This window comes from Strix uralensis, chromosome 1, assembly GCF_047716275.1.
Source record: "Strix uralensis isolate ZFMK-TIS-50842 chromosome 1, bStrUra1, whole genome shotgun sequence".
Classification (NCBI taxonomy): Eukaryota; Metazoa; Chordata; class Aves; order Strigiformes; family Strigidae; genus Strix; species Strix uralensis.
Window position 1 is genome coordinate 162,498,854 of NC_133972.1, and position 24,220 is coordinate 162,523,073.

Below are 24,220 nucleotides of genomic sequence, written 5' to 3' on the forward strand. Positions count from 1 at the left end.
CCAAAGACTGTATACCATAATCCCTGATCAGAGAGTTCTGGATGCAAATGAAAAATACTGGTGAAAACAGACTGTTCAGCAGGTCAGATCAGAAATGAAAAGCCTGAACCAAAGCAGCTTTACAAATTCAGTATTAGCAGAGCTTTATCGCTAAAAACTAGTGAGTTGTGTTTTTAAAAAATAAAGAATTAGGTTGGTAGACTTAATGTTACAGCATTTGCGTATGTGGAACAAAAGATGAAACTGCTAAGCTTTCTGGTGAAGTAGTAAAGCATGCCATTGATGTGTTAAACACTTCTGAATTACCAGTAGTAGCTTGAAGTGCTCTACATGTGAACCCGGCAGCCTGGTGTTCATCTTGTAACATATACAGGTGTTAACAAGAGTTGCTAGCTTGGGCTGTCCTTGAAATTGATCCTGAATCTTGACGAAAGGGAAACAGGGCTGAGAAACTGCACAAATGCAGACGACCTTTTCAAAAGCAGCTTTAATCTTGTACCATAAAAAAAAAAAAAGCACGACATATTGGCTTCCATTGATAAGAACTTGCAGATATGATAATTTTTAAGGTTTTGCAATATATTTACTAAAGTTATGCTGAATAAATGTAAGAAAAATGACTATGTATTTGGAAAGAAGACTTTAATAGTGTTGTTATACAGAGTATTGGCCAACTCAAGTGGGTCATCTTCTCTTACTGCCGCCATTATTTCCAGTATTTGACTAAAAAAGAAAGATTGATATTAGAAGGCTGAAACTCAGTACTGAATATACTTCAGACTGCTGCATGTGTATGTACAAGTCACTAAGATTAACCTGGAATAAAAACCTATGCTGAGAGCAACAGGGTAAGGTGCTCAGATACGCAAATAGCTTCACTTTTAAGTCACTAACTGCCATTCCCTTTACACTGAACACTGGTTGCTCACTGGTACAGATTCATCTTTGGTCTTTTGACTCTTGTTTGGAGGTAATTAAACAGCTTTCTGTTTCAAAGAAAGTGTCATTTTGTGGGTGTCTTTATCAATGGTCTTCATTTTCCAGACTGAAACTCATTAGCCTTTCAAGGCTAAAGCTGCACTATGCATAAACTGGTCTATGGCAAAGCTTAAATTCCAGACACAGCCTTATCTGAAGAGTATAGCTGCCAAAGTAACTTATTCCTCCTTCCTCATTCTCTAGATTAATTGTGATTAATGCATATAGATGTTTGCAGTAAATGTTAAATGAGCAATTTTAAAAGGCCCATAGCCTTGATCCAAGCTAGGAAAAGGAGGCAAAAGAAATGGGATGAATAATATTAACACTAACAGAAAACCAAGCCACAGTATTTTCTCTGTACTTATTTTCTTGATTTTGTATCAATCATTCTGAAAAAAAATTAATATTCTGTGCACTTCCTAAGACGAGTCATACTTTCATTTCTTCTATTAGCAGAAAAAAACCTTCAGAGCAAAGAATAAGAACCTCAAGCCTGGTGGTAGGGTTTGGTGGTTTTGGTTTTTAGATCTTGCCTCTTAACTTATGCAATAGCTAAACTTCTTTCTGAGGAAGACAGAGTAGAGAAAGTTGCTCTTAACAACTACTGGAATGTAGATATTTTCCTAGATGCAGAATTAGCCCATTTCATGACCATTCCTGTGTTTTGCAGCCAAAGAGCTTCTGGGTTTAAGGGGATGTTCCCTTAAGATGAGATGGGGTGAGATCAGGCCTACGCAGAAGTAATAAACACCAAAGAATTTCACCCTTGAAGAGCCTTGGTAGCACTTACATATCTATTCCCACTTGGATGCAGCAGGATGCTAGATGTTACTGTAACACTGCGTATATGAAATCACTGAAGGAGGGGGAAAAAAGAGCATCTTGTGGCTAAAGTTTCAAAAAAATAGCTTCCAAGGGTGAGTAGTGCAGTTCTGAAAATACATACAAAGCAGAAATACCACCCAGCAGCAAAATTGAGAGGTATCCAGCACCACCAAAGAAAAGACAAGTGGAAAATTCCTCCTGCTAATTGAGCTATATTAAACAGTATATATACCCTAAACATTAAATATGCTTTGTGGCCTAACTTCCCCCTCACACCAGATCTTGCTATTTGAGAAGTCACAAAACACCAGTTCTCAGTTACTGTAATTCATTTTTCCTAAGGTGTAAGAGGTTCTCCGGTTACTACTCTACAATTAGTACAGGTTATATTTAATGTTTTAAAGGGACAGTAACTTTGAAATAATTTTGAACTAAGTAAGATTTTGTTTTATAACAGAAAGCAAAAGCCAAAGTGTAGCATTTGTGTACTGCTCTAGAACAGACTCCCTGCGTTTCCAGTTCTGGGGTTCTGGAACACTTCTGTAAACTACAACTAAGGCTGCAGCCAGGGAGGTGGGAGGTGGTGGTAACACACACAGGCTTACCGAAATAGCCTTATTCAGTGGCAGTAGAGGTCCCCCAGCTGTGACCAGAGAACTGTTCTTACTGGATTTATTCACCTCCTCCAAAATCATGGACTGACCCTAGAAAGTCTTAAAATACTGAAAGAGCCCTTCCATGGTAGTGTGTGCACTCTGTGTTTAAAGCCAATTTCAAAGGCTATTACAACTTGACATAACTGCATAAAATGTATCTGAACACTCGGAGATGTCACCATGTAAGCTTAAACTGTGCTTTTAGTGTGATCAGTGGTCGTCTCTCTCCAAGAGTTTCTTCGGGTCTCCCAAAAAAGCAGCAGAACTTCCTTCTGTTCTCAAACTCTTGTTTAGACTCCTTGCTGAATACCTACATTCTTTAGTACTGTCCTGAGCAGTTATTCCAAAAGCTAGTTCCAAACAGGTAGTTCACACAGCTTTTCATCGATATACATACAGACTTCACATCAACATCAAAAAACCCCGAATAAATGGGCTTTGCACCTGCATCAGTACAGCTATGAGCTTTATTTACTGAAAATTCATTCACTGCAAGAAGAAACCTTCCCAAATTCCTTTTTCTTTTCAGAGAGTTGGTAACGAGAAGATGACTGAGATTGGTATAACTCACTGACCAGACTTCAGTAAGTGTTGTGATATTTCAGGCATTTAATCCATCAGTGCTATTTAATGGAGATAACTAAACATTTTCACTAAACCATTGATACATTTCCCTACTTTCCACACCTCTGCCAGGAAGCACATGAAAACGGTTTCTGCACTTTCTAACTCTGTCAACAAGGCCCTGGAGTTTTCTTTCACTGTTCTCTATGCTGACTGCTGTTCTTCACATCCAAACTTCATAGGATCACACTATTCTATGAAACTTATTTTTTTTTTAGGCACAGTAGCAGAATGAAGAAATGACCCTAAGCAGATTCATGTTATGGCAGTTCATGTCCCAGGCGCTGTGATACGAGCAGAGGCACCACTGGGTGTCTCAGTAGTGTCCCCTCTGCGGAGGACTGCACAGCTCCAGTGCGTGTCAGTTTTAAAAATAACTGGAACAACAACTGAGTGAAATTTATTCAAGTCAGGTTACTTCACAGGGTTTAACCCCTCCTCTAATGTATCAAATGAGAAGATAAAAGCAGTACTGGTTTCACTTTCAGGGAGCTTTTTACATTCAAAATTGCTGAAGTGGGAAAATCACGGCTTTAAATTTTTCCACAGCCTATAAAGCAATACCTTGCACAAGTTTCACTACATTTAGAATTCATGTCTATTTACTACATTTTCAGTGAACTGATTTTTTCAATTTTTTTCCCTGTGAGATTTGAAGTATTTTGAATAATGGTACAGCAGTACACTTACATTATATGGCAGGGTTCATTTCTGTCCTTCAGGCAGTGCCCTATTTCCCATTTCTTTTTTGTAGGAAATGTAGTTTTAATGTATTTTGATCCAGCGTGAGTATTTTTCACTCCACACCAAGGTGCATCTAGTTTCATTTGAAAAAAAGAATTAAGAGTATGCAATTGTCTGAGAATAGCATGAGATCGTTTAATCAACTACATCCACAGACAAAAGTTCTTGCAATCTCTAGCAGTGACTTACGATTCAAAATGGAATTTAAGAGATTTGGGCAATTTAACATCGTCACAATCTTTGGATTTTTATACCATTAACCTTCACGATTTTACATTTTAAAAAATCAGCAATAACAGTACGTAACACTAATTTCCTCTGACATAAAGATAGCTAGACACACTGCATGTGTTCCACAGAAACTTCCTGTATACTTCAACAGGTCTGTACTTCATGTGCCAATAAATCTAAGGATTTAGGCAGTTTGTTATTTTCCTTTCTCATATTCACAAATTTAAATAAATACTGTATTTATAACTGCCAGTTATTGAGAACTGAACATGCCAAAAGAAAAAAAAAAAAGGCATCCCTAGTCAGTCAATTAAAATCACTGCTCATTAGGCCAAGAGGGGAATTGAAGCATTCTTCTCCTTTATCCCATTTAAAGCGCTGTTGTTTCCAAATGCTGATACTGCTACCAGTGGCAAGCTCACAGCCATTGCCCTGTGTCTGGCACATCTCCAGCAAGCCAGATTTTAAAAGATAATCAAGCAGGATTCTGGTACCCAAGTACATTTAAAAATCTGGGCTTGTCCATTTGTCCTTTTCATCTTCCCCTGCAGAGTCAGAACCTGACACAGCAGCTTACTCCTTCCAGCAGAAGGCTGAAAAGGAGTATTTCTGGAGCCTGTAAACTGCTTTCCAAAGCGGAGAAACAGCCAGTCCTTTTTCTACCCTGAACTCCTTCTGCCTTATCATTGCTATACAAGCATATCTCGTTGCCCAATAGTGTTTTAAGTCACAAACTGACCAAGATAGAAAATCTTACCAGTTTCTATCATTAATCGTTCACTAGGAATTGATTTCAGTGTTTCCAAGTTGGCTTCTGTTTTCAATGAACTAGAAAATCAGAGTTTGGTTAAAAAAAACATAAAAAGTATATAGAAATAAGTAATTTATCTCTTGAAATGTTTTGCAGCAAAGGCAGCTTCCTAAATAATTTTGTTAGTGAATAAAATTTGCTTCATTTTTTAAAAGTGCTGCCTGTAAATTCGAACTTTGCAGAAAACAGCAAATTTGGAGAGCTACCCAGTGAAGCTGTCTCACCCTAGCAAGCATGCGGAACCCCTGCCTGCACTGCCCACACCTGCCTGGCCTCGGCAACCCATGCAACTTATAAAGTGGTGCTGGCTGGCTTTTGGCCAGATGACTGCTGAGAATTCAGACTGCGTAACCAGTAGATGAGGCTGCTCAGGTTACATTTGCATTACTCCTGGATTTGATATGGCAGCTTAAAATTATGCTATTTTTTAAACACTTCTCAGAAGGACTGCTTCCACGTTCAACAACCTTATTTATTTACAAACAAGGATTGACCTGAGGGTAGTAGAATGGACTTAAGACTAGATTAACTCACTGAGCTGTGAGTTAAGAACTTTTTATAGCTAACAGACTAATGAGTGCAATTCTAAATCTGTCAGATGATTAAGAGTCTAGTGAGATTTGAAAACTTGATCTCATTGTTTAAAAGAAAGCACAGCTGACATTTAAAAATAGTTTTATTTCTTGTAAAGAACTTACCAGCCATTTATCCCAATATAAAGATCCAAATCTATTATAGCTGCTGCTTCTTCCTTTGTGCCATCAAAAGAATGTACCTAGAACATATATAGATGCACACATATATACTTAATTATAAAACTCGAATCATTTAAAAGTACATATAAGGTTTTATTTGTGTCATAAATATCTTTGATAGTATGCATTGCACATCTGTACAAACATAAAGATGGGGCACAGCTTAGTGGATTCTGCACTTGGCACATGATTCTGAATTTGGGCAAAGTTCAGGCTGAAGTCACTTGAATGCTGCAATAGAAGTGGCTACCACATTTTATTAGTGATAAATATGTGTAGAAAAGGCCTATCCAGTGATACTGCTTTTGGCCTAGGAACTTCCTGTAGCTGACAGCTAGGAGACTATACACAGGAACTAATCCTGTGCATGCTAAATTTTTACATTTTTTCCTCAGTACTCCCCACAGGGCACTGTCAGGGACACAGTAAGAGCCGTGTTACGTTCTCCACAGATTTTAGCCCACTGGAACTAGAGGGACAGTCTATCTGGTCATCACAGGGACTAAAGAGGCAAGTGAGAGGTCACAGTGTATAAGCAGTGTAATGCATCTGGGAACTGCAGCTTGTCAGCTGAGTGGAGCAAAGCCAACTGTCTGCTTCCCCACGGTGCGAGGGGGACACTCAGCTGCAGAGGCTGCCTGCTCGTCATTTCTCCACTGATTACCAGTTTTGCAGAAAAGCAAAAGAAAGGAAGGAGAGACTGTACTGTATTACGTAAGAGCACAACATGCAAAGCACTGAGCTAGGGGGGAAGGTTTTAACAGTAACAAAAGGGAAACCTGGGGACTGAGATATTATTGTAGGAGGTGTGGTGGTATTAGTAGGATAGAGTAATCCAAGCATCTATTACTTTTGGAAAACCCTGCCATAATGGAAACCTGAGAGAGCGTTGCTGGACTTTCCTAACTATTTCATCCAAAGTTTCTCCTCTTATGCTTGTGAATTAAAATACGTGATCTGAATACCTAAAGTAATCAAAAGTTACATCTGGATCTAATTTGAAAACGATGTCTAACGTAAGAAGCAAATGTCTGAGGTTATGGCTTCCACTGGGAACATGCATCTAAATTATCTGTGGTCTGAATGCACTGCAGTTACAGACACTGACGAATTGGGAAAAGGCCAGTATCAATTATAAGGTGCTTAAACTGTCCTTCTGACAGGCCAAGAAAAACTGCTCATGTCAGCTGCAGAGCTTTTTCTCAGCCTATCTTCTTACCTTGCAAAAAACCTGTTGAATAAGCAATGAAAATAAAAATACTAGAAGGGACTGGAAAACACTAATTAGTAATAACTTAAACCATATAACAGGAAGCCTACCCAGATTCTATGACAAACAAGAAGTTGCATATTAAGCAACAATATTCACACACAGGCATATAAAAAAGAATGCTACACTGAAGTCCATACTTACCACTCCTCCTACAAATCTATCTCGGTTTCTTCTCATTATGTCTATGAAAGGAAATAAATAAAAATGTAAGACAGCTTTATAACAGACAAAGGCGAAAGATTCAGGTTTCCAGATTTTACATATTCAGAATTTGCTCTGAATATGAAATATTCAAACAAAACCCACCTAAAAATTCAGCATGTGAGTTTCTACAGTGGAGAAACATGGGCAGTTGGGTCTGTTCTGACAGGTCAAATTGTTTTTCAAAATACCTGTAAAATAAAAAACACCTTTAAACAGAAACTCAGTGTAAGAGCAAATACAGACAGTAAATTAGTTTCTTCCAGCTTTTGTCCTCAAGAACTAAAGACAGAATTAATGCATTTGCCATGCAAAAGCTCTTCCTTGTTCAAGGACTTAAAACGAACTCTTTCCCGAGGTATATTCACATAGTTGTGATCTATGCTGGAAGACAGATAAGAAGTGGCCAAGAGCATCAATACTGAAGAACGCATGCATATATATATATATATGCCAAGCGTGTACTCTTGTGTAGTGCCGGTGTTGGAGTTTGGTTTTATTGCGCAGACTTCTATAGCCTGAGACGGTCAAAACTGCATCAGAGCTGACTGGCCTGCAAAATAACAATCCAGAGTTTTTGTTTGCCCTTCCATGAAGGTCAGTTTTTCCTCTCTTGGGGTGGCACAAATACCAATATTAGGCACCTTACTTCTGTCCCATTCTGCCTATTGTCTTCACTCTTTCAAAGTCCTCCACTGTCTTCCCTCTTCTCCTTTGTGTGCCTACATCCTTTCCTTTTCACTCAGTTTATCCCTACCTTCTACTCCTAGTATTCCCTTCGAAGGAGCAGTAACAGCAAGGCAGCCATGCTATGAAAAGACATAAAAATATGGGCAGAGGGAAGCTAACTAGGTAGCCAGCTTCCCCAGTGCAGTTTTCAAAGGAAACTAATTAGCACTGAACTAACCCATCACTTGTCATTGGCAGCTAATTCTGATCCCAGAGCATTATCATCTACCACTTCTGTCTGCCACGCTACACCCAGGCATGCAAATGACCAACGCTCAGGAAACACAGTAGAATTTATGCATGGCAGAAGGCCAGCAGTGCATAGGTGACTCAGTATCCATACGCAATTTGAAAGATGACATTATTTGGACAAGGCAGGAGAACAACACTGCCTGTCCCAACAGGCTGGGACTGTATGCATGTATTGGATTTCTTTAGGTGTTACTCTTAAAAGCAGTCTGGGGCACTGGGGCATTCCCATCATCAGATATCAGAAACATTTCAAAAGCAAACTCGTATCACTGTGTATGATTCACATATCAATCAGGAGAAAGCAGCAGCAAACCATTAGTTTGATTCACACTTTGTTAACATATAAATAATAAACCAAATTGCAAAAAAACCCCCAATGCAACCGGTCATTCAGTTTTGTGCAATTTTTAGTATTTTCTGTATATTACAGGTTGATATAGAGGGTGGAAGCAAGGACAGGCAGCCTGGGAGGAATACAGAGGAATTGTCTGAGCAACCAGGGATCAGGTCAGGAAAGTCAAAGCCCTGACAGAATTAAATCTGGCCAGGGGCATCAAGGGCAACAAGAAAAGTTTCTATAGGTACACTGGTGATAAAAGTAATACTAGGGAAAACACGGGCCTTCTCCAGAAGGAAATGGGAGACCTGGTTATCCGGGACATGGAGAAGGCTGAGGTACTCAATGACTTTTTTGCCTCAGTCTTCATCGGCAGGTGCTCCAGCCACACCACCCAAGTTGCAGAAGGCAAAAGGGGGGACTGGGAGAATGAAGAACCATCCACTGTAGGACAAGATCAGGTTTGAGACCATCTAAGAACCTGAAGGTGCACAAGTCCATGGGACTTGATGAGATGCATCTGCGGGTCTTGAGGGAACTGGCAGATGAAGTGGCTAAGCCACTATCTATCATATTTGAGAAGTTGTGGCAGTCCGGTAAAGTTCCCACTGACTGGAAGAGGGGAAACATAACCCCCACTTTTAAAAAGGGAAAAAAGGAAGACCCAGGGAACTACAGGCCAGTCAGTCTCACTTCTGTGCCCAGCGAGATCATGGAGCAGATCCGCTTGGAAACTATGCTAGGGCACATGGAAAATGAGGTGATTGGTGACAGCCAACATGGCATCACTAAGGGCAAATTGTGCCTAACAAATCTGGTGGCCTTCTACGACAGGGTTACAGTGCTGGTAAAGAAGGGAAGAGCAACTGATGTCATCAACCTGGACTTGTGCAAAGTGTTTGACACTGTCCCACACAACAACCTTGTCTCTGAATTGGAGATACATGGATTTGACTGATGGACCACTCCAGTGGATAAGGAATTGGCTGGATGGTCGCACTCAAAAGAGTTGTGGTCAACAGCTCGATGTCCAAGTGGAGAGCAGTGACGAGTGGAATTCCTCAGGGGTCGGTGTTGGGACTGGAGCTGTTTAACACCTTTGTCAGTGACACAGACAGTGGGATTGAGTGCACCCTCAGCAAGTTTGCTGACAATGCCAAGCTGCGTGGTGTGGTCGACTTGCTGGAGGGAAGGGATGTGCCATCCAGAGGGACCTGGACAGGCTGGAGAGTTGGGTCTGAGCGAACCTCATTAAGTTCCACCAGGCCCAGTGCAAGGTTCTGCACAAGTGTCGGGGCAATCCCAAGCACAAGTACAGGCTGGGTGATGAGTGGAACGAGAGCAGCCCTGCGGAGGACTTGGGGGTGTTGGTTGAGAAGCAGCTCAATATGACACTGCAATGTATATCTGCAGCCAAGAAAGCCAACCACATCCTGGGCTGCATCAAGAGCAGTGTGGCCAGCAGGTCGAGGGAGGTGATTCTCCCCCTCTATTCCACTCTCACGAAACCCCACCTGCAGTGCTGTGTCCAGCTCTGGGGCTCCCAACATAAGAAGGTCATGGACCTGCTCGAGTGGGTCCAGAGGAGGGCACAGAAGATGATCAGGGGGCTGGAGAACCTCCCTTACGAGGACAGGCTGAGAGAGTTGGGGGTATTCAGCCTGGAGAAGAGAAGGCTCCGGGGAGACCTTACAGCGGCCTTCCAGTACTTAAAGGGGGCTACAGGAAAGATGGGGAGGAACTCTTTATGAGGCAGTGTAGGGATAGGATGAGGGGTAGTGGCTTTAAACTGAACGAGGGTATTTTTAGTTAAGATATAAGGAAGAAGTTCTTCACTGTGAGGGTGGTGAGACACTGGAACAGGTTCTCCAGAGAAGCTGTGGCTGCCCCCTCCCTGGAAGTGTTCAAGGCCAGGTTGGACGGGGCTTTGAGCAACCTGGTCTAGTGGAAGGTGTCCCTGCCCATGGCAGGGGGGTTGGAACTAGATGATCTTTATGGTCCCTTCCAACCCAAATCATTCTGTGATTTCTCTGATAAAAGTTACCTTCCTTGTTTATCAGTGGAGATCTTTGAGATAAAACAGCTGGAACAGAAAGCACCTGTAACGTTAAAAACTGACATGAAAATTCAGGAGAATTAATTACACGTAATTTGAATCTTCTTTGTAGTCTAGACTCTGTGCTTAGTTGAGCTTGTTTGACTAAATACAAATTTAATTAGAACTCATGATTGCTCTTGCGGTTAAATAGCTACAGTTGCTTGATTATTGGTGGGGGTTTTTTTAAACAGAAGACTTGTTTCATAAGGAAGTGATGTTTTAGAGACTGAGCTACAAACAAGTCCTGTAAGTAACTTACTACCAATTTCAATCTAATTTTAAGAAGGGCAGTGGTCTGGAAAGTACAGAGTTTAGTGTCCCTACAAATGGAAAGCCAATACAAGCTTCTTCCATTCCTAGCAACAATGAAGCTGAACACATGCTACTACTTGCCCTGTCAAAGAGAAAGGGGAGGTGAATGGGGAAGTTTTTGGAGAGAAAAAAGAAAAAAAAAAAGGAAAAATAAGGAAAGAAAGATAAACCCTGGAAAAGCATTAAGAAATCAGAATGATCAGAATGGTAACAAAATAAGTCAGTAGGAAACTAAACCTTTCTAGTTCTAGTGCTGAAGGAACCACCTTTTTCACTGGATGAGCAGACAGTCATTCAATACATGCTGGTTCTACGTTGCTTCTCAATGAAGAAGTTTGAAGATATTTCTGCAGGGTTGTTTGCAGGTCTAGTTTTGACCATAAAGTTCAAATACTGTGGTATTTCCACATTTGGGATTAAGGCACTAAAGGAGCTGAAGCAAACTCGCCTTGCTGAGGGAGAATATCCCCAAACAATTCTGGATTCATGTATGAATAACAGTGCAAGTGATTTTGTTCATCCCCTCCAATTTGATTACAAAACCTTCCGTTTCCATGTCGCTAAGCCCCACAAACCCCTCCCAGTAGCACAGCACAAGTAAAACTTCTATATACTTATCAGTCCATTTATAATGTGACCTTCACCATAATATGAAGGCAGTATCTTCATCCAACTACCATTCAAATTACCCTCCTTCTGTTGGAAAAGTTATGAGAATGGAGAAAAATTCTGACAAAGTTCTTAGGGCTGCTTCAACAAAGGAATTTAATTATTAGCCTATCACCTTTATTAACTTTTCAATCCAAGAAAAAGGATTAAAAAAATAATGTTCTTTTTTTTACAGGTGAAAATTATCCAGAAGAAAACACAGCACAACTAACTAGAAAATAATGATTAAACATTAAACAAAACAGAGGTCATGCTCAGATACTACCGCCTGGGAAACTACCATACTTCTCTTCTACAGGGTAACTCTGCAGCTGCTTGTGACATATTCCAATGAGTGCTCCAACACCTGAACATGCATCAGCTGAAAAGCAGTGACATGCCTCCATGCACTTCACATGTTGCCTTCCTTTGATTTAGTTCATTTATGAAGCATTCATTCTCTATTAATTCGAAGAACTCACCACCCAGTCTGCTAAAAGTCATGAAAGCCAGACTGTATCCAACTCCATAGCATCCAACTAGCAGAAATTAAAACAACCCTAAACCCTGACCATGTTTCACAAACACATGGAGGATGAGGAGCAGGGAAAGCTGTCCATTTAGAAAATAGAGGATTTCCAAACACAATGTTTGCAGGCATCTACCTCTGAGGCTTTCAATATTTCTTCACTCTCTCATATTTCTTGCTTTCTGTCTGTTTCATCAATCACCTCCTTCCAACTGCAATTTCCAGGAAGGGCTCCCAAACAGCTCTGAGAAACTAGATTTATGTATTTCATACGATTCACTGAAATAGCTCAGATAAAGACTTTCTGTCGTTATCAAACGTAATCAGAAAGGACTCACCTACCACTTTAAAAACTATTTCTGTTCCACCCTGTCACCTCTTTTCTCACAACCCAATTTCAGTACACTTAATCAGAAGTTTTTCACTACAGGTCTTCAGCTGCAGTCCATCAGATAAGGAAAATCAGATACATTTTTTTTCTCCCAATAACATCAAGGCAGTAAGGATCTTAACATGTGATACTCCACTAGTGTTCTAGTTTGCCACAGAAAAGAAACAGGTTATGCTCCTAGGTGTGCTCTGCTGAACTGTACACTGAATTCTACCAGCAAAAAAGTTCTGTCCGCTTTGCTGAATATTTTACCATATGATTGCAGCATTATGAAGAAATTAACCTACCTACTGCTAACATGTGGCAATTAGAAAAAAATACAACTAACCACTGCCCCCCAGTGACTAATTTACTCAGAACAGTAATATGCAAGAGCAATTCATTATTCACTCATCTTATTTGAATTTATCACTCTTATCTTTCAGTCAGTTCCCTCCGTAGACAGAAGTTCTCGATACAAGAATGCAAGCTGAATTTAGGGGCTGTGATAGGTTTTTTCCATTTGGTATCTATGCTGCAGATACTACTTCAAAACACAGATCTCCCCAGCTCCCGAGACTACCTTTTTCATCAGCTGTCAATTATGTGCTCCCAGCTTACACATCCCTTAAAAGCTCATTTTTCTTCCACTGCCGACTTACCCTTTTTGACAGTTCTGTTCCCTTCCCCATGCCTTTCACTCAACTGAATTCTTCTTTCACATACTACAGTTACGTTGTTGTCCCCATGAGTCTCTATGAGTTCTTGAGTATTAGCAAAAATGAACACCTGTCACACTCAGAAACCCACAAATTCTGATCGATTTTACAGAAAAAGACATGCTAAGTCAACACTAGGCAGGTAGCAAAATTTAGCACACAGCACTACTTGAATGTAGACATGCATCTTTCTTTAAAGTTCCATTTCTGTCAAAAACGCCCAGATCCAACCCTGCAAATGGCAGGTCTATGCCTGACAAAACGTTACCTGGTAGAATACAAGATAGAAAACACTCCTGTAAATTGCTACAAGTCAATGTATAGTCATCAACAGTTTCTTACTTGAGTTGGGTGTCCTTTGGGCAAAATTCTAATCTATCGAAATCTACAAATAAAAAGAACAAAAAACCCACTTAAGTGTTTTAGAATTTTTTAATATATGTCTAGAAAAAAAATTTGAAATACTAAAATAACACTTACCTAAGCCACATTCTCCAACTGCTATTACCTTTGTCTTATTTTTTTCAATCAGATTTTTTAATTCAGATAAATACTGTTCAGGGCTACTCTGCTCAAATTCTCCACAGCGGGTAGGATGACAGCCAACTGTACTGTAAAACACATCTAAAGCAAGATAGTATTAGAAGGTTTTAAGAAAAAAAGAAACAAAATTTATATAAGGTATAGACAGTATCTGTATTTGGACTTTTTTTCGTTGCTCATAATTTTAAAAGAAAACTCCCTTTGAACAACTTTATCTTGGTCATACTTTTATTACGCTGCTATTTTCTGCTTTAAAAATGTTAGACAGTATCTCTAGTGGGGGTGTGTGCACGTGTTTCTTTTTAGTACACATAATTTAGCATACTCCAAAACTGCAACTCAAAGCTGAATTATTCTAGTGGAGTGGCCCTCAACAAATCATACAATTGTTGAGGTTGGAAAAGACCTCTTGAGATCATCTAGAAATACATCTCGCTCAAAATGTATCAGGTCATCCTCAGCTTAAGATTTGCAGACAACATGCAATTTCCATCGTGTGTCTCTGCATTAGCTGTTACAGAATTCCGCAAGCAACACCTAACCTGATTTACCTAAATATCTAATCTAGACTACCTTAGTGCCAAATCTAACGCTTCTCCTAAGTGCCTTTGTGGAGAATGTAAAAGCATGGGTGGGGAGGGAAAGAATATATAACGCCCCAAGAGTTTATGTTAAAGCTAGTGCTGCTTTGATGGAAGTGGGGAGGTGGATTGGGTTGGACCAGACCACCTCCTCAGGTTCATTCCAACCTGAATTATTCTATGGTTCTGTTCATAAATAGTACTTTAACATGTGTTTTAGTTCAAACACATATTTAATTAATTAGTGGAATGATATTTGCCTTTTCACAGAAAGAAAGGAAAAGCCAGGAGAATCATAAAGAGAAAGATACCTCTCTTGTTCAAGCTGGTCATGATAGATTGCTAAATAAAAACCAAAAACCCACCAAAAAACATACATTCCACACCATATAAGCATTCTATCTTATTTCTAGAAGGTAGCCTTGTAACAAAATTTTTATTCCAGAAATTTCCTGAAATTTCTATTTTTATCTAGAAATAGAAATTACAGGAAAGACTGATTCATTCCAACACCCAGAGATCTAAAGAGCAACATACAGAAACTCATACACAATGCATTCACCCCACTCTGAAACATAACTTCTCATTTTAATCTGAGATTCTGTAAACACCTCCAGGGGCAGGTCCTTTTGAACTCTTAATTCTGAGAGTGGAAAAGGTTATATTTCTGACTGACAACATAAATTTAATGTGAAAATACCATTTGTCTGTGCCAGCTGCAATGCATCTTTACTATCTTGTAGACTCCCACCTGTAATCAGAAACTTGAAAGAAAAGCAGTGTCAGCAAGTATGTTCTCCTTTGAACATCAAACAGAATGTTTAAGAAAACACTCAGATATAAGTAAGAATCTAGGCAGAGAACATCTGAAGGCAATTACTTATATATGACAGAATTTCATAAATCAGTAACAAACCTCAGTGTTCCTCAGCAGCTAGTAAATACACTACGTATCAAAACCTGATTTTTTTCTTTATCAAATATCTTGTATGATAAGTATTTAAACCATTAAATGAGTAAAATACTTCTATTTGCAGCAATATTAACTTCATTAGATAATGACTCGAAGCTTTATTTGCATTCAAGAAATGATATTCAGAAATAATCTCCCTGTTTTACAGGTGGAGAAACTAAAAACTCCCTAACACCCAAACCAAGATGCGAGTAAGTAGATAAACCAACAAAAGAGTCTGTATCAAGTCATGATTACAAATTTAAGAATTTCTGGTTCCGATCTTTTATTTTTACCTTAAGATCAATGGTTATCACACTAGAATTGTTGCTTACAGTGTTTTTTGAACCACCACTTGCAGGATCTTGCAGCCTAGGTCCTAATAAATCATGACTACACTGCTTTTTGGACAACTCTTACCCCTACACATGCTACACCAGACTTGATCAGCACCAAGTCAGACATTTCTGCAGTATGCAGTAGAGACAGACACGTCCCAACAACATCATCAGAAATGTAAGTTAAGCTGAAATTGTCTCAGTGTACATACAGCACAGGGCAAAACTTCACAAAAAATTTACCATAAATCAGCAGCTATACAGAAAAAAAGAAGTATTTTCAAATAAAGAAATTAATCTTATAGGCAAGCAGAAACAAGTCTGGGATGGAATGGACTTCTGACACTGTACAAGCCAGGAGCAAGACTCAAGACATAGCTAAGGACATGGAACTCCTGAACTCCATTTCTGAATCCACTGTGCACCTTAAAAAAGTTATGTAGCCAATCTACTTTTGATGATAAAATAGGAAAATTGCCACTTACTTTCAGAGGGTGGTATAAAGATTAAACACTACTTACACAGCACATATAAATGCAGTAAAAGTGACTATGATTCTGTACTTGCTGCAGTGTGGTAACTTCTCCATCACTAGTTTTTGTTTTTTGTCTCCCAGTTTATTTCCTACTCTTTTCAGATGAGAGCCTTTCAGCAAACATTCAAGATCTCTGTTCCTCTTCTAGAGGTGGGTTTGTTTATTTATTTCTAATCCATCAGCCTTATTAGTTCAGTAGAACAGTTTGTGACCATGTGCACTGTATTTTTTAATTCGTATTTTTGTCTTGACAATTTATTCAGTCTAGAGAGAGAGAGGTATAAGCAGGCTGGACTATTATAACTAAAGGAGTGCAGTCCATGGCTGAACGCACTGATTTCAAGCTAAGAGTTACAAACCTGCTAAAACTGTAAGACTTTATGGGCACTTCCAGCTCTTCTGCAATTACAAATTTCCTTTACACAGAGAAATATCTGAGGGATTATGACCAGACCAGTTTTTGAGTTTTGATCTGTAGCGGTAACTGTTGACTGAATCACTCAGAATACAAGATGACAGGCTGCCTATAATACAGCTAACATGGAAAATTACGTACTCGACTGCAGTAGGTCAGAGGAGAACATCTTTCTTTTGAAACTGTACAAAAGAAATTCTACATACCTATCACATATGATACCACTGAACTGAAATAATCAGCTTCTAACGATCTGTGTAAGTGAAAGACAATGCTCTGCACAGAACACTTTTGCTTTATACTATTGAAGAAAGTTACTGCATTTTCCATTGTAAGTTCCAGAAACTTTTAATACTGAGCACTAAAAAGCAAAGTATTAGAAAGCAGTTTAAAATATTAAAGAAATTTTACGAGAAGAAATTACCTTTTTAACGCCAACTTTGACTGCTCTCTCTACCACATCCAAAAAGTCATCTGTGAAAGTTCAAAAAATGCCATAAACTGAATTTAAGATTTTACAGCACAATTTAACTACTTTTCAACTAAAAATCACTTTCATGCAGTCAAAATGCCTATCGTGAACAATCTTTAAACCACACTTTATTAATCTTTAGAAGACACTAACAAAATGCAGTAACTGAAGACCCAGTTTAAATTACAAGAAGTCAACAGAAGTTTTTCTCATACTTTAGTAGAGACTCTGTTTTTACATCTATATCTACAGGCTGTGAAAGCAAAAAAGCATCAGTTATAATTAGTAGCTACGATTCGGCAATGCTGCACTTTGGTAGTTTATTGCTCATAATTCTCAGATCAGTTTTTTCCATGCAATCCTAACATAAAAACATCAGCAATTTTCCATTTTGCTCTAGAAGCAGAGCTACCAGTATGACAACTTAATAGCAATTCAGTAGAAAAGAATATATTTTGCTTAGAACATCTAACTTATTTTGTCACGCTTTCTTCTTCAAATCACAGTAAATAAGCATCCAGTTTCTGAGCAGAAAAAAAAAAATCTAACCTCACTTTCTGACAAGTAAGAAGCTTCCATTTTAATAAGAAGGATCCTGTCTTTCAGCAGATACAAAGAAATGTTTACCTTGATGTTTTTGTGTTCCCCTGTAGATTCCTCTGAACATAGGATCTGTTAGGTTAATACCAATATCTATGAAAAAACAAATATAGAAATTAGATGTTACAGTCACTCTACATTTCAATTTTGAGCATTAGCCAACTAGAGAAGACAATGAAAAGCATATCATAGCAGTCCCCGCCTACTACACTGACAGGCCATATAAAGCTTAAGCATAAGTTTACTTGCATAACTTGAGAGCTTACTCCTTACTAGAAGTGTCAGAAAAATAAAATTTTGGCCTTCTGTGCAACTCCAGACTTATTCTAGAGTGTGTAAGACATGCCCTTATAATCACCAAGGCGAATACACATACACTGTTTATTGCAATTAATTCTGCTTTTCACATGAAAATACAAATTTATCTCTGCCAACAAGCAGTAACAGGGAAGGGAAACTGCAGTATCTCACATAAAACTTTTACACGGGTGGGAGCAGCAGCAGACTGCCTCATAAAAGTGCCCGTTTTCCCTCCTACTGCCCGCGTCCATCCAGCCGGGCCAGCAGCTCGAACACGAACACCTGCAATGCAGTCCCCGAGCCAAGCCCGGCCAGCCCCAGCGCTGCTGCTCTACTCGGCTCCCCAGGCTCTCCCTGAGCCGCAGCCTCGCAGACCCGCGCTGAAGCACAGGCGTCAGGAACAACCACCTCTGCAGCTGCCAGAGCCCGCGTTTCTAGCAGGGTTTTCTAGCGGGACGGGAAATTTTCCAAGATAATATTGGGCTGCTTAGCCACAAATAAAGCTTCAATCTGAACCCACCTTCTGAAGTTATTTACATACTTCCTGCCGAATTGCCTAAGAATATTAACATATTCATCCAAGCCAATTCCATACAATTAGAAACAACCACGGCTAACGCACCAAAGCGAAAAGGGCACGAGGGGCGGCCAGAAAAACAGAAAACCTAGAGTTTAAGTATGACTTTGAGGAGCCACACAGCAGTCCCCCCCTGAAGCCCCCAGCGAAACGTTCCCAAACGCTTCTTGTAGGCTGAAAGGCAGCCGGCATCGCGGCCCCGGAACCACCGAGAGGGACGACAGAGGCGACAAGCCCTGGCTGAGGGTCAGGCCCTGCCACCGGCGCGGCCCACGCCCCCCGCCCGCCGCGCTCGGCCCCTCACCACGGAGCGGGGCGGCGGGCTCCTCCCGCGCGGCGCGCACAGGCGGCGGCGGCGGCTGCCTCAGCCCGGCACCGGGCGAGGCACGGAGGGACCGGGGGCGAGGCGACCAGCCCCACCGCGGCCGGGAGCGCGGGCGCCCTACCCCCCTCCGCTCCCCCCTCACCGATGAACTTGGCGCGACTCATGATGATGATGATGATGATGATGATGGTGGTGGTGGCGGCGGCGGCTGAAGCGCGAGCGACGCGCCTGCGCGCGGCGACGTCCTCCAGCTTCCCGTCAGCCCCCGCGCGCGAAGGTGAGGCGTAGGACGGCCCGAAATGGCGGCCTACCTGACGCACCAACAGAAGGTGCTGCGGCTCTATAAGAAATCCCTGCGGCACCTGGAGTCCTGGTGTATCTACCGGTAAGAGGTGAAGGGAAGTGGGCCTGGGGACGCCTGTCCTTCCTGGGAGCGGGGCCTTTTAGCTCCGTGCTTAGCTGCGCGGGGGCCTGGCGCTGGCGCTGGGACTGGTCTTCCCTTCCCTTCCCGGGCGTTGGACTTGACTGGCGCTTTGTCCTCTCTTTTTTCCTTGGCCCAAGCGTGGCTGAAGGGGTGAGGAAAAACCCTCTGGAATCACTTGGGAGTGCCTGCCACAGAAAAGGGCAGTGTAGGAACAGGAGCTCCTCAGATGCCCGTGACCAAATCCTGTCTTTGCTCAAGGGTGACTGGTGATGTTGCCAAATTTTATTTCTGTATGCGATTAGTGTTTTCTTGCATACATCGCTCTACTTAATCTCTGTAGAGACAAGTACCGCTACTTTGCCTGCCTCCTGAGAGAACGATTTGATAAGAACAAGGATGTGAAGGATATGGTGAAAGCTACAGAGCTGCTGAGGGCAGGCGAGGAGGAGTTCTGGGCGAACCAGCATCCTCAGCCGTACATCTTCCCTGACTCCCCTGGGGGCACTGCCTATGAGAGATATGAGTGCTACAAGGTAAGGTGGCCTGTGAAGTTCTGTATTACTGTGCTTGCCTTGCTCTTCTTTTAGTGAATGTAAAGTGAGTGCTCTAAGTGGACTTTCATAGCACTGCAGCTTGGCTCAGCAGTATAATTTCAGTAGTAGTTTACTGGTGCTAAACATCTTGCTGCTTGCGTGGGAGAAGCTGTCCTGCTTGTCAGATCCCTGAAAATGGAGTTTGGTGGTCTGCCTGAACACAGCTAGTTTCTTTCTGCTGGGATAGTCGTTGCTCTTTTGCCAAATGGGAGCTGCTCTGCAATGGGTCAGGCAGGCACAGTGAAAGGGTTAGAACTGAGCTGTGAGAGTAGGCAGTGTGGAGGAAGCTGTGCTGCCCGCTGTGGTGCCATCTGGTCACAGCTTTGGTTTCTCTCTGGTCTTGTCAGGTAGGCTGTCAGGGGACTTCACTCGGTCCCATCGTTCTTCCAGCATTTTGAGTAATGGTACAAATTGTCATTTCCCTTCATAAGCTGTAGTGCTAGATACGTATCTGTGCGTCACTGTGTGATAGGTAGTATCTCTAAAAATAGAAGCTGTATTTTTAGAATCTAAGGCATTTCTAGAGGCTTTTTTTCCCTGCTAGATTGTTCTATTTAGGAGTAAAGAAACAGGTTTCGTAGACAAACACAGGGTTTTCACTTTCTTGGCACTGGCTCTTTTAATGTATTACAAGAAATTAATACTAACCTAGAGAGTGCATGCACCCATTTTCTCCTGGATTTGAAGAAGGTGCTGACACAAGATTAGATCTGATCAGATCTTTATGCATAAGAAGCCATGTGAAAGGGAGAATCTGACGTAGTTATCAGAGGCAGAAAAAAGAAGCTATGAGTGGAAAGGGAAGAGGGGAATTTAAGCTTATACCAAGGTTGCGGGCCTTAGCAGTAGTACAGATAATAGGGAGCGAGAATCTGGACAGAAAAAAGGCTAGTTAAGGAATAAATGGTCAAGATTAGTCTTCATGTAGAAATACAAACTGATTTATGTTCTCTCGTCTTTGCCCTGTTTGCTATGCTCAAACTGTCCTTTCACAAAATGGCTGTCACAGGGATTTGGCTTGTTGATACATCAGTGAATGTCCGTTGTGGATGCTGCTATAAAATGTAATTTTTTAGATCTCAGGCTGTTTGATGGTTTTAATTGTTGTTTGGTGTGTGTGGATTTCTTTTTATATTATTATTGGCAGCTCTGCTATTTCTGTTCAGTCAAAGGTTTACTCAGTGATGAGACTCATGGTAGGAAACTGGAAATGTAAATGTCACTCAATGATAGTATTGGAGCAACTTCTTAATTTTATTTTTTTAAGAATGGGGGTTTTTGGGCTTTGGGTTTGTTTTTTAATCAACGTTCCTGTCTTTAAAATGTTAACATTTAGTGATACGCTGCTGCAGTATTTTAAATATGGCTTTTTTCTTGACTGGACATCTTAGAGGTCTGACCATTATCAAGATCTTAAAGGTCACTAATTTTTTGGTTGTTGTAGACAAGCAGAAATGAGCTGTAAGGTTCTGTCTCTGTCAAATAAAATAAATTAGGAGTTGGAGAAAAGAATGTGTCTAACCTGCTCCCTTTGGGAGAAGGAAAGGAAGAAACAAGATTTTCCCTTCCACCAGACAGAATTATTTTGAGAACCTTAGAGCAAACTGAGATGACCTGGGGACTTTTCTTTGGGATGCTGTGATTTAAGCAAGTCTCTATGATGTCTTCCTATGACTTAGGATAATGCGTGAAACAAAGATTGAAAGTACTGACCTCTGCCATACAGTGCCTTGAGACTAACAATAGCCAGGTAGCTCTTAAATGGTGTTTTTATGTAGTACTTTATTTCCTGGGTTATTTATCCATTTTAATACTGGCTTCAGCAATTGCGTTTAGGTTTTTGTGTGTGTGTGTACTATGCATGATTTCATATATAAAAGTAATATATATAAATCATGTTTTTCGTTAACAGTTGCCTGAGTGGTGCTTGGATTACTGGCATCCTTCTGAGAAGGCAATGTATCCTGATTACTTTGCCAAACGAGAGCAATGGAAGAAGCTGCAGCGGGAGAGCTGGGATAAAGAGGTCAGTGCTTGCTCAGTGCAAAGTAAAGCTGCTTTAGCACAAAAGTATTTTGTGCGACATCTAGATATGTTCTTGGAAAAATTATTGAATGCCTGCTGCAGTCTCATTTAGAGTCTGCTTTATTAGAACTCTTGTCAGTGTGAAACACTGACTTGACCTAAAATGCTTACACAGAGATCTTTGAGTTACTGCTTCCTAAAGACTGTGAAGGGAATTTGACGTTAAAGCTGAACCTCCAACCATGTTTCAGTTAATGCAGGGCTGTTGCAGCAGTTTTGCTAAAAGAAATTCCAAAGTGGGATGAGAGGAGATTAATGACCACAGAATTTCCCTTCTGCTGCTGGGAAGCTCTCACAGTTTCTGGTTGCACCTTTGAAGGTGACTTACCACAGTGTTGCCATCAGTTGGGAATTGAGACTAATTTCTGGCCGTCTTAAACTGAGGTTCAGTTGGAAAAAGTTGATGTTCTTCGAATAGTTCTCTAATTCAGTTGTAGAGAAATAGTTGGATTGTATGTAGTATGACTCTTACCAGAATTAACAATAGTGGCAGCCAGCACTTACGCTGCTTCAAGAAACTGTGAAGGCTGCTTCAAGAAACATGTTTTGAAAACATCTAGAGGGCTGCTGGCAGCGTGCAGAAATAGAGGTCTCCTGCAGGCTGGGGTGGAAGTTGATCAGGACTCGTAATGGTCTGGCAGCTTTCAGAGCAGCAAGAGAATTACGTCTGTTTAATGTAGCAGTAGTAGACATGAATCATGTGGAAATAATGACCTTTTAAATGAGATTTCTCTCGTAAATCACTTTTTACTCCTAAAATTTCCTTCTTAATTAGGTAATAGGAGCCTGCAATGATTACTGCGTTCAGAATACTGGGAAGCATGAAACCTGTCTGTCAACCACAGGTGTAACTGCTGGTTCTTCCCTTCTGAAACAGGGGCCAGTTTTGCTTAGTGCCGGGATGCTGAAAGGCACATTATGGAAACGTGCATTTATGAACTAAAGCAATTTTATGTCTTGTCTTCTAGATTAAGCAGTTAGAGGAAGAAACTCCAGCTGATGGTCCAAGAACTGAAGCTTTGCCTCCAGCTCGTAAGGAGGGGCATCTGCCACCGCTGTGGTGGCACTACGTTACAAGACCTCGTGAGATGCCCATGTAAAATCATTGTTCCACTTGAGAATTGAAGTGGTCTGTCTTCTGTAAGCAGTTGATGTGTGACCGCACGCTACTCTAAGTAATACACAATAAAGCCAAATAAAGTAAAAGAGAAGGCATTTTTCTGACATACTGTTCTGCTATAACATGCAGATGCTTCCCTTCCAGTTTGGGCAGCGTAGAATAGATAACTGTTAACATCTACACAATATAGTGAAGATATCAGAGCGTGCTGACCAGCCTGTGAAGGAGTCTTACTGGGGTACTGACACCAGAGCAAGTTTTATTGCAGCTTTCACAGGAAGAGTTAGAAAACTCAAACTACGAGACTGAAAAATTTGGCCACATAAAACGCTCACGTTCCCAGAGAAAGAATGTGAGCTTGAAGGGCAGGAGAAGCAGATTTACTGGATCAATGATAAGCAGCTAAACTGAGAATAACTCTGCCAAGAGCCCGTTTCCTGCTCAGAAAAGGTGGGGAGAGTGGATGAAAATTAATAAATTTGTATCAGTCAGCCCCATAACTTGGAATCTGGTCCTAAATACAGGCAAGGTGTTAAAGCTGGAGTTTCAAGATACTGACAGCAACAGACGTGGGCTTTGGCTGCTCCTGGAGTGAGGGTAGTCATAACCTTGCTCAGGGATAAAGACGACTTGCCCTCCTTCCCCACCTTGTTAGGCTCTTTGCTGCATTTTTCACTTGGGTATCAAATCTCACAGGACATAAACCTTCCGTACAATGCCACACTTTCTTGCTGGCACAGGTAACGTGTAGAGCACTGGAAGAAAGTTCATCCCCATATAAGCTGAATCCTGGATAACTACAGAGTGGTATTGGTTAAAGCAAGTGGCCTGCTGAGGGCTGCTGTGTGCTCGTTGATGGGTCACAAGCGGTTCTAGCAGGCGATGCGATGCAATGAACCGGTACAAAAAGCTGTTTGATTCTGGACACGTTCCCAAAGCATCGATACAAGACAGGAAATTTTGCTGACAAGCACTCACTAACCTTCCCCTAAGAGAACAGATGGGATATAGCCACCCAGTAAAAGTTCACCGGAAAACCTTCCTGGCACTTCTGCTGTTCTCCCATTTTTAGGGCTGGAAGAGAGATTTGGGTTACCTCAACTGCATTCCATTCTACAGAAGTTACTTGATTGTACCATATTTAACACTAAGGCCAATTTTTCCATGGACTCCAACTTAAGGCTTGAAGATAACTGATGGCAAAGGCACTAACTTCAGGTGTTTTAAGGACTAAACATATTTAGCTTGGGTATAAGAAAAGGCTT

At 41.0% G+C, this 24,220-nt stretch overlaps 2 protein-coding genes across 4 annotated transcripts; one reads left to right on the forward strand and one right to left on the reverse strand.

The window, feature by feature from the left end:
- Positions 1–469: 469 nt before the first annotated feature.
- On the reverse strand, positions 470–18,980 carry TATDN1 (TatD DNase domain containing 1). Of its 3 annotated transcripts, none has more exons than XM_074887588.1 (12): positions 18,876–18,980; positions 17,559–17,624; positions 16,884–16,933; positions 14,920–14,983; positions 13,576–13,719; positions 13,438–13,480; positions 7,207–7,292; positions 7,042–7,082; positions 5,571–5,647; positions 4,819–4,889; positions 3,777–3,903; positions 470–723 (listed from the first exon to the last, which is right to left on the reverse strand). In XM_074887588.1, exons 1-12 carry the CDS (start codon positions 18,895–18,897, stop codon positions 621–623), a joined length of 894 nt encoding a protein of 297 aa, XP_074743689.1. In that variant the 5' UTR covers positions 18,898–18,980; the 3' UTR covers positions 470–620. The 3 variants fall into 3 exon arrangements, with proteins under 3 accessions (XP_074743689.1, XP_074743679.1, XP_074743699.1); XM_074887578.1 differs by lacking the exon at positions 18,876–18,980 and adding an exon at positions 18,713–18,841; XM_074887598.1 differs by lacking the exons at positions 13,438–13,480; positions 13,576–13,719; positions 14,920–14,983; ... (1 more) ...; positions 17,559–17,624; positions 18,876–18,980 and adding an exon at positions 13,364–13,400.
- Positions 18,981–18,987: 7 nt separating this feature from the next.
- On the forward strand, positions 18,988–23,050 carry NDUFB9 (NADH:ubiquinone oxidoreductase subunit B9). The gene is made up of 4 exons (XM_074887612.1): positions 18,988–19,118; positions 19,498–19,690; positions 21,663–21,776; positions 22,804–23,050. The coding sequence occupies exons 1-4, from the start codon at positions 19,033–19,035 to the stop codon at positions 22,933–22,935; spliced, it is 525 nt and encodes a 174-aa protein (XP_074743713.1). The 5' UTR covers positions 18,988–19,032; the 3' UTR covers positions 22,936–23,050.
- The last annotated feature ends 1,170 nt before the right edge of the window (positions 23,051–24,220 follow it).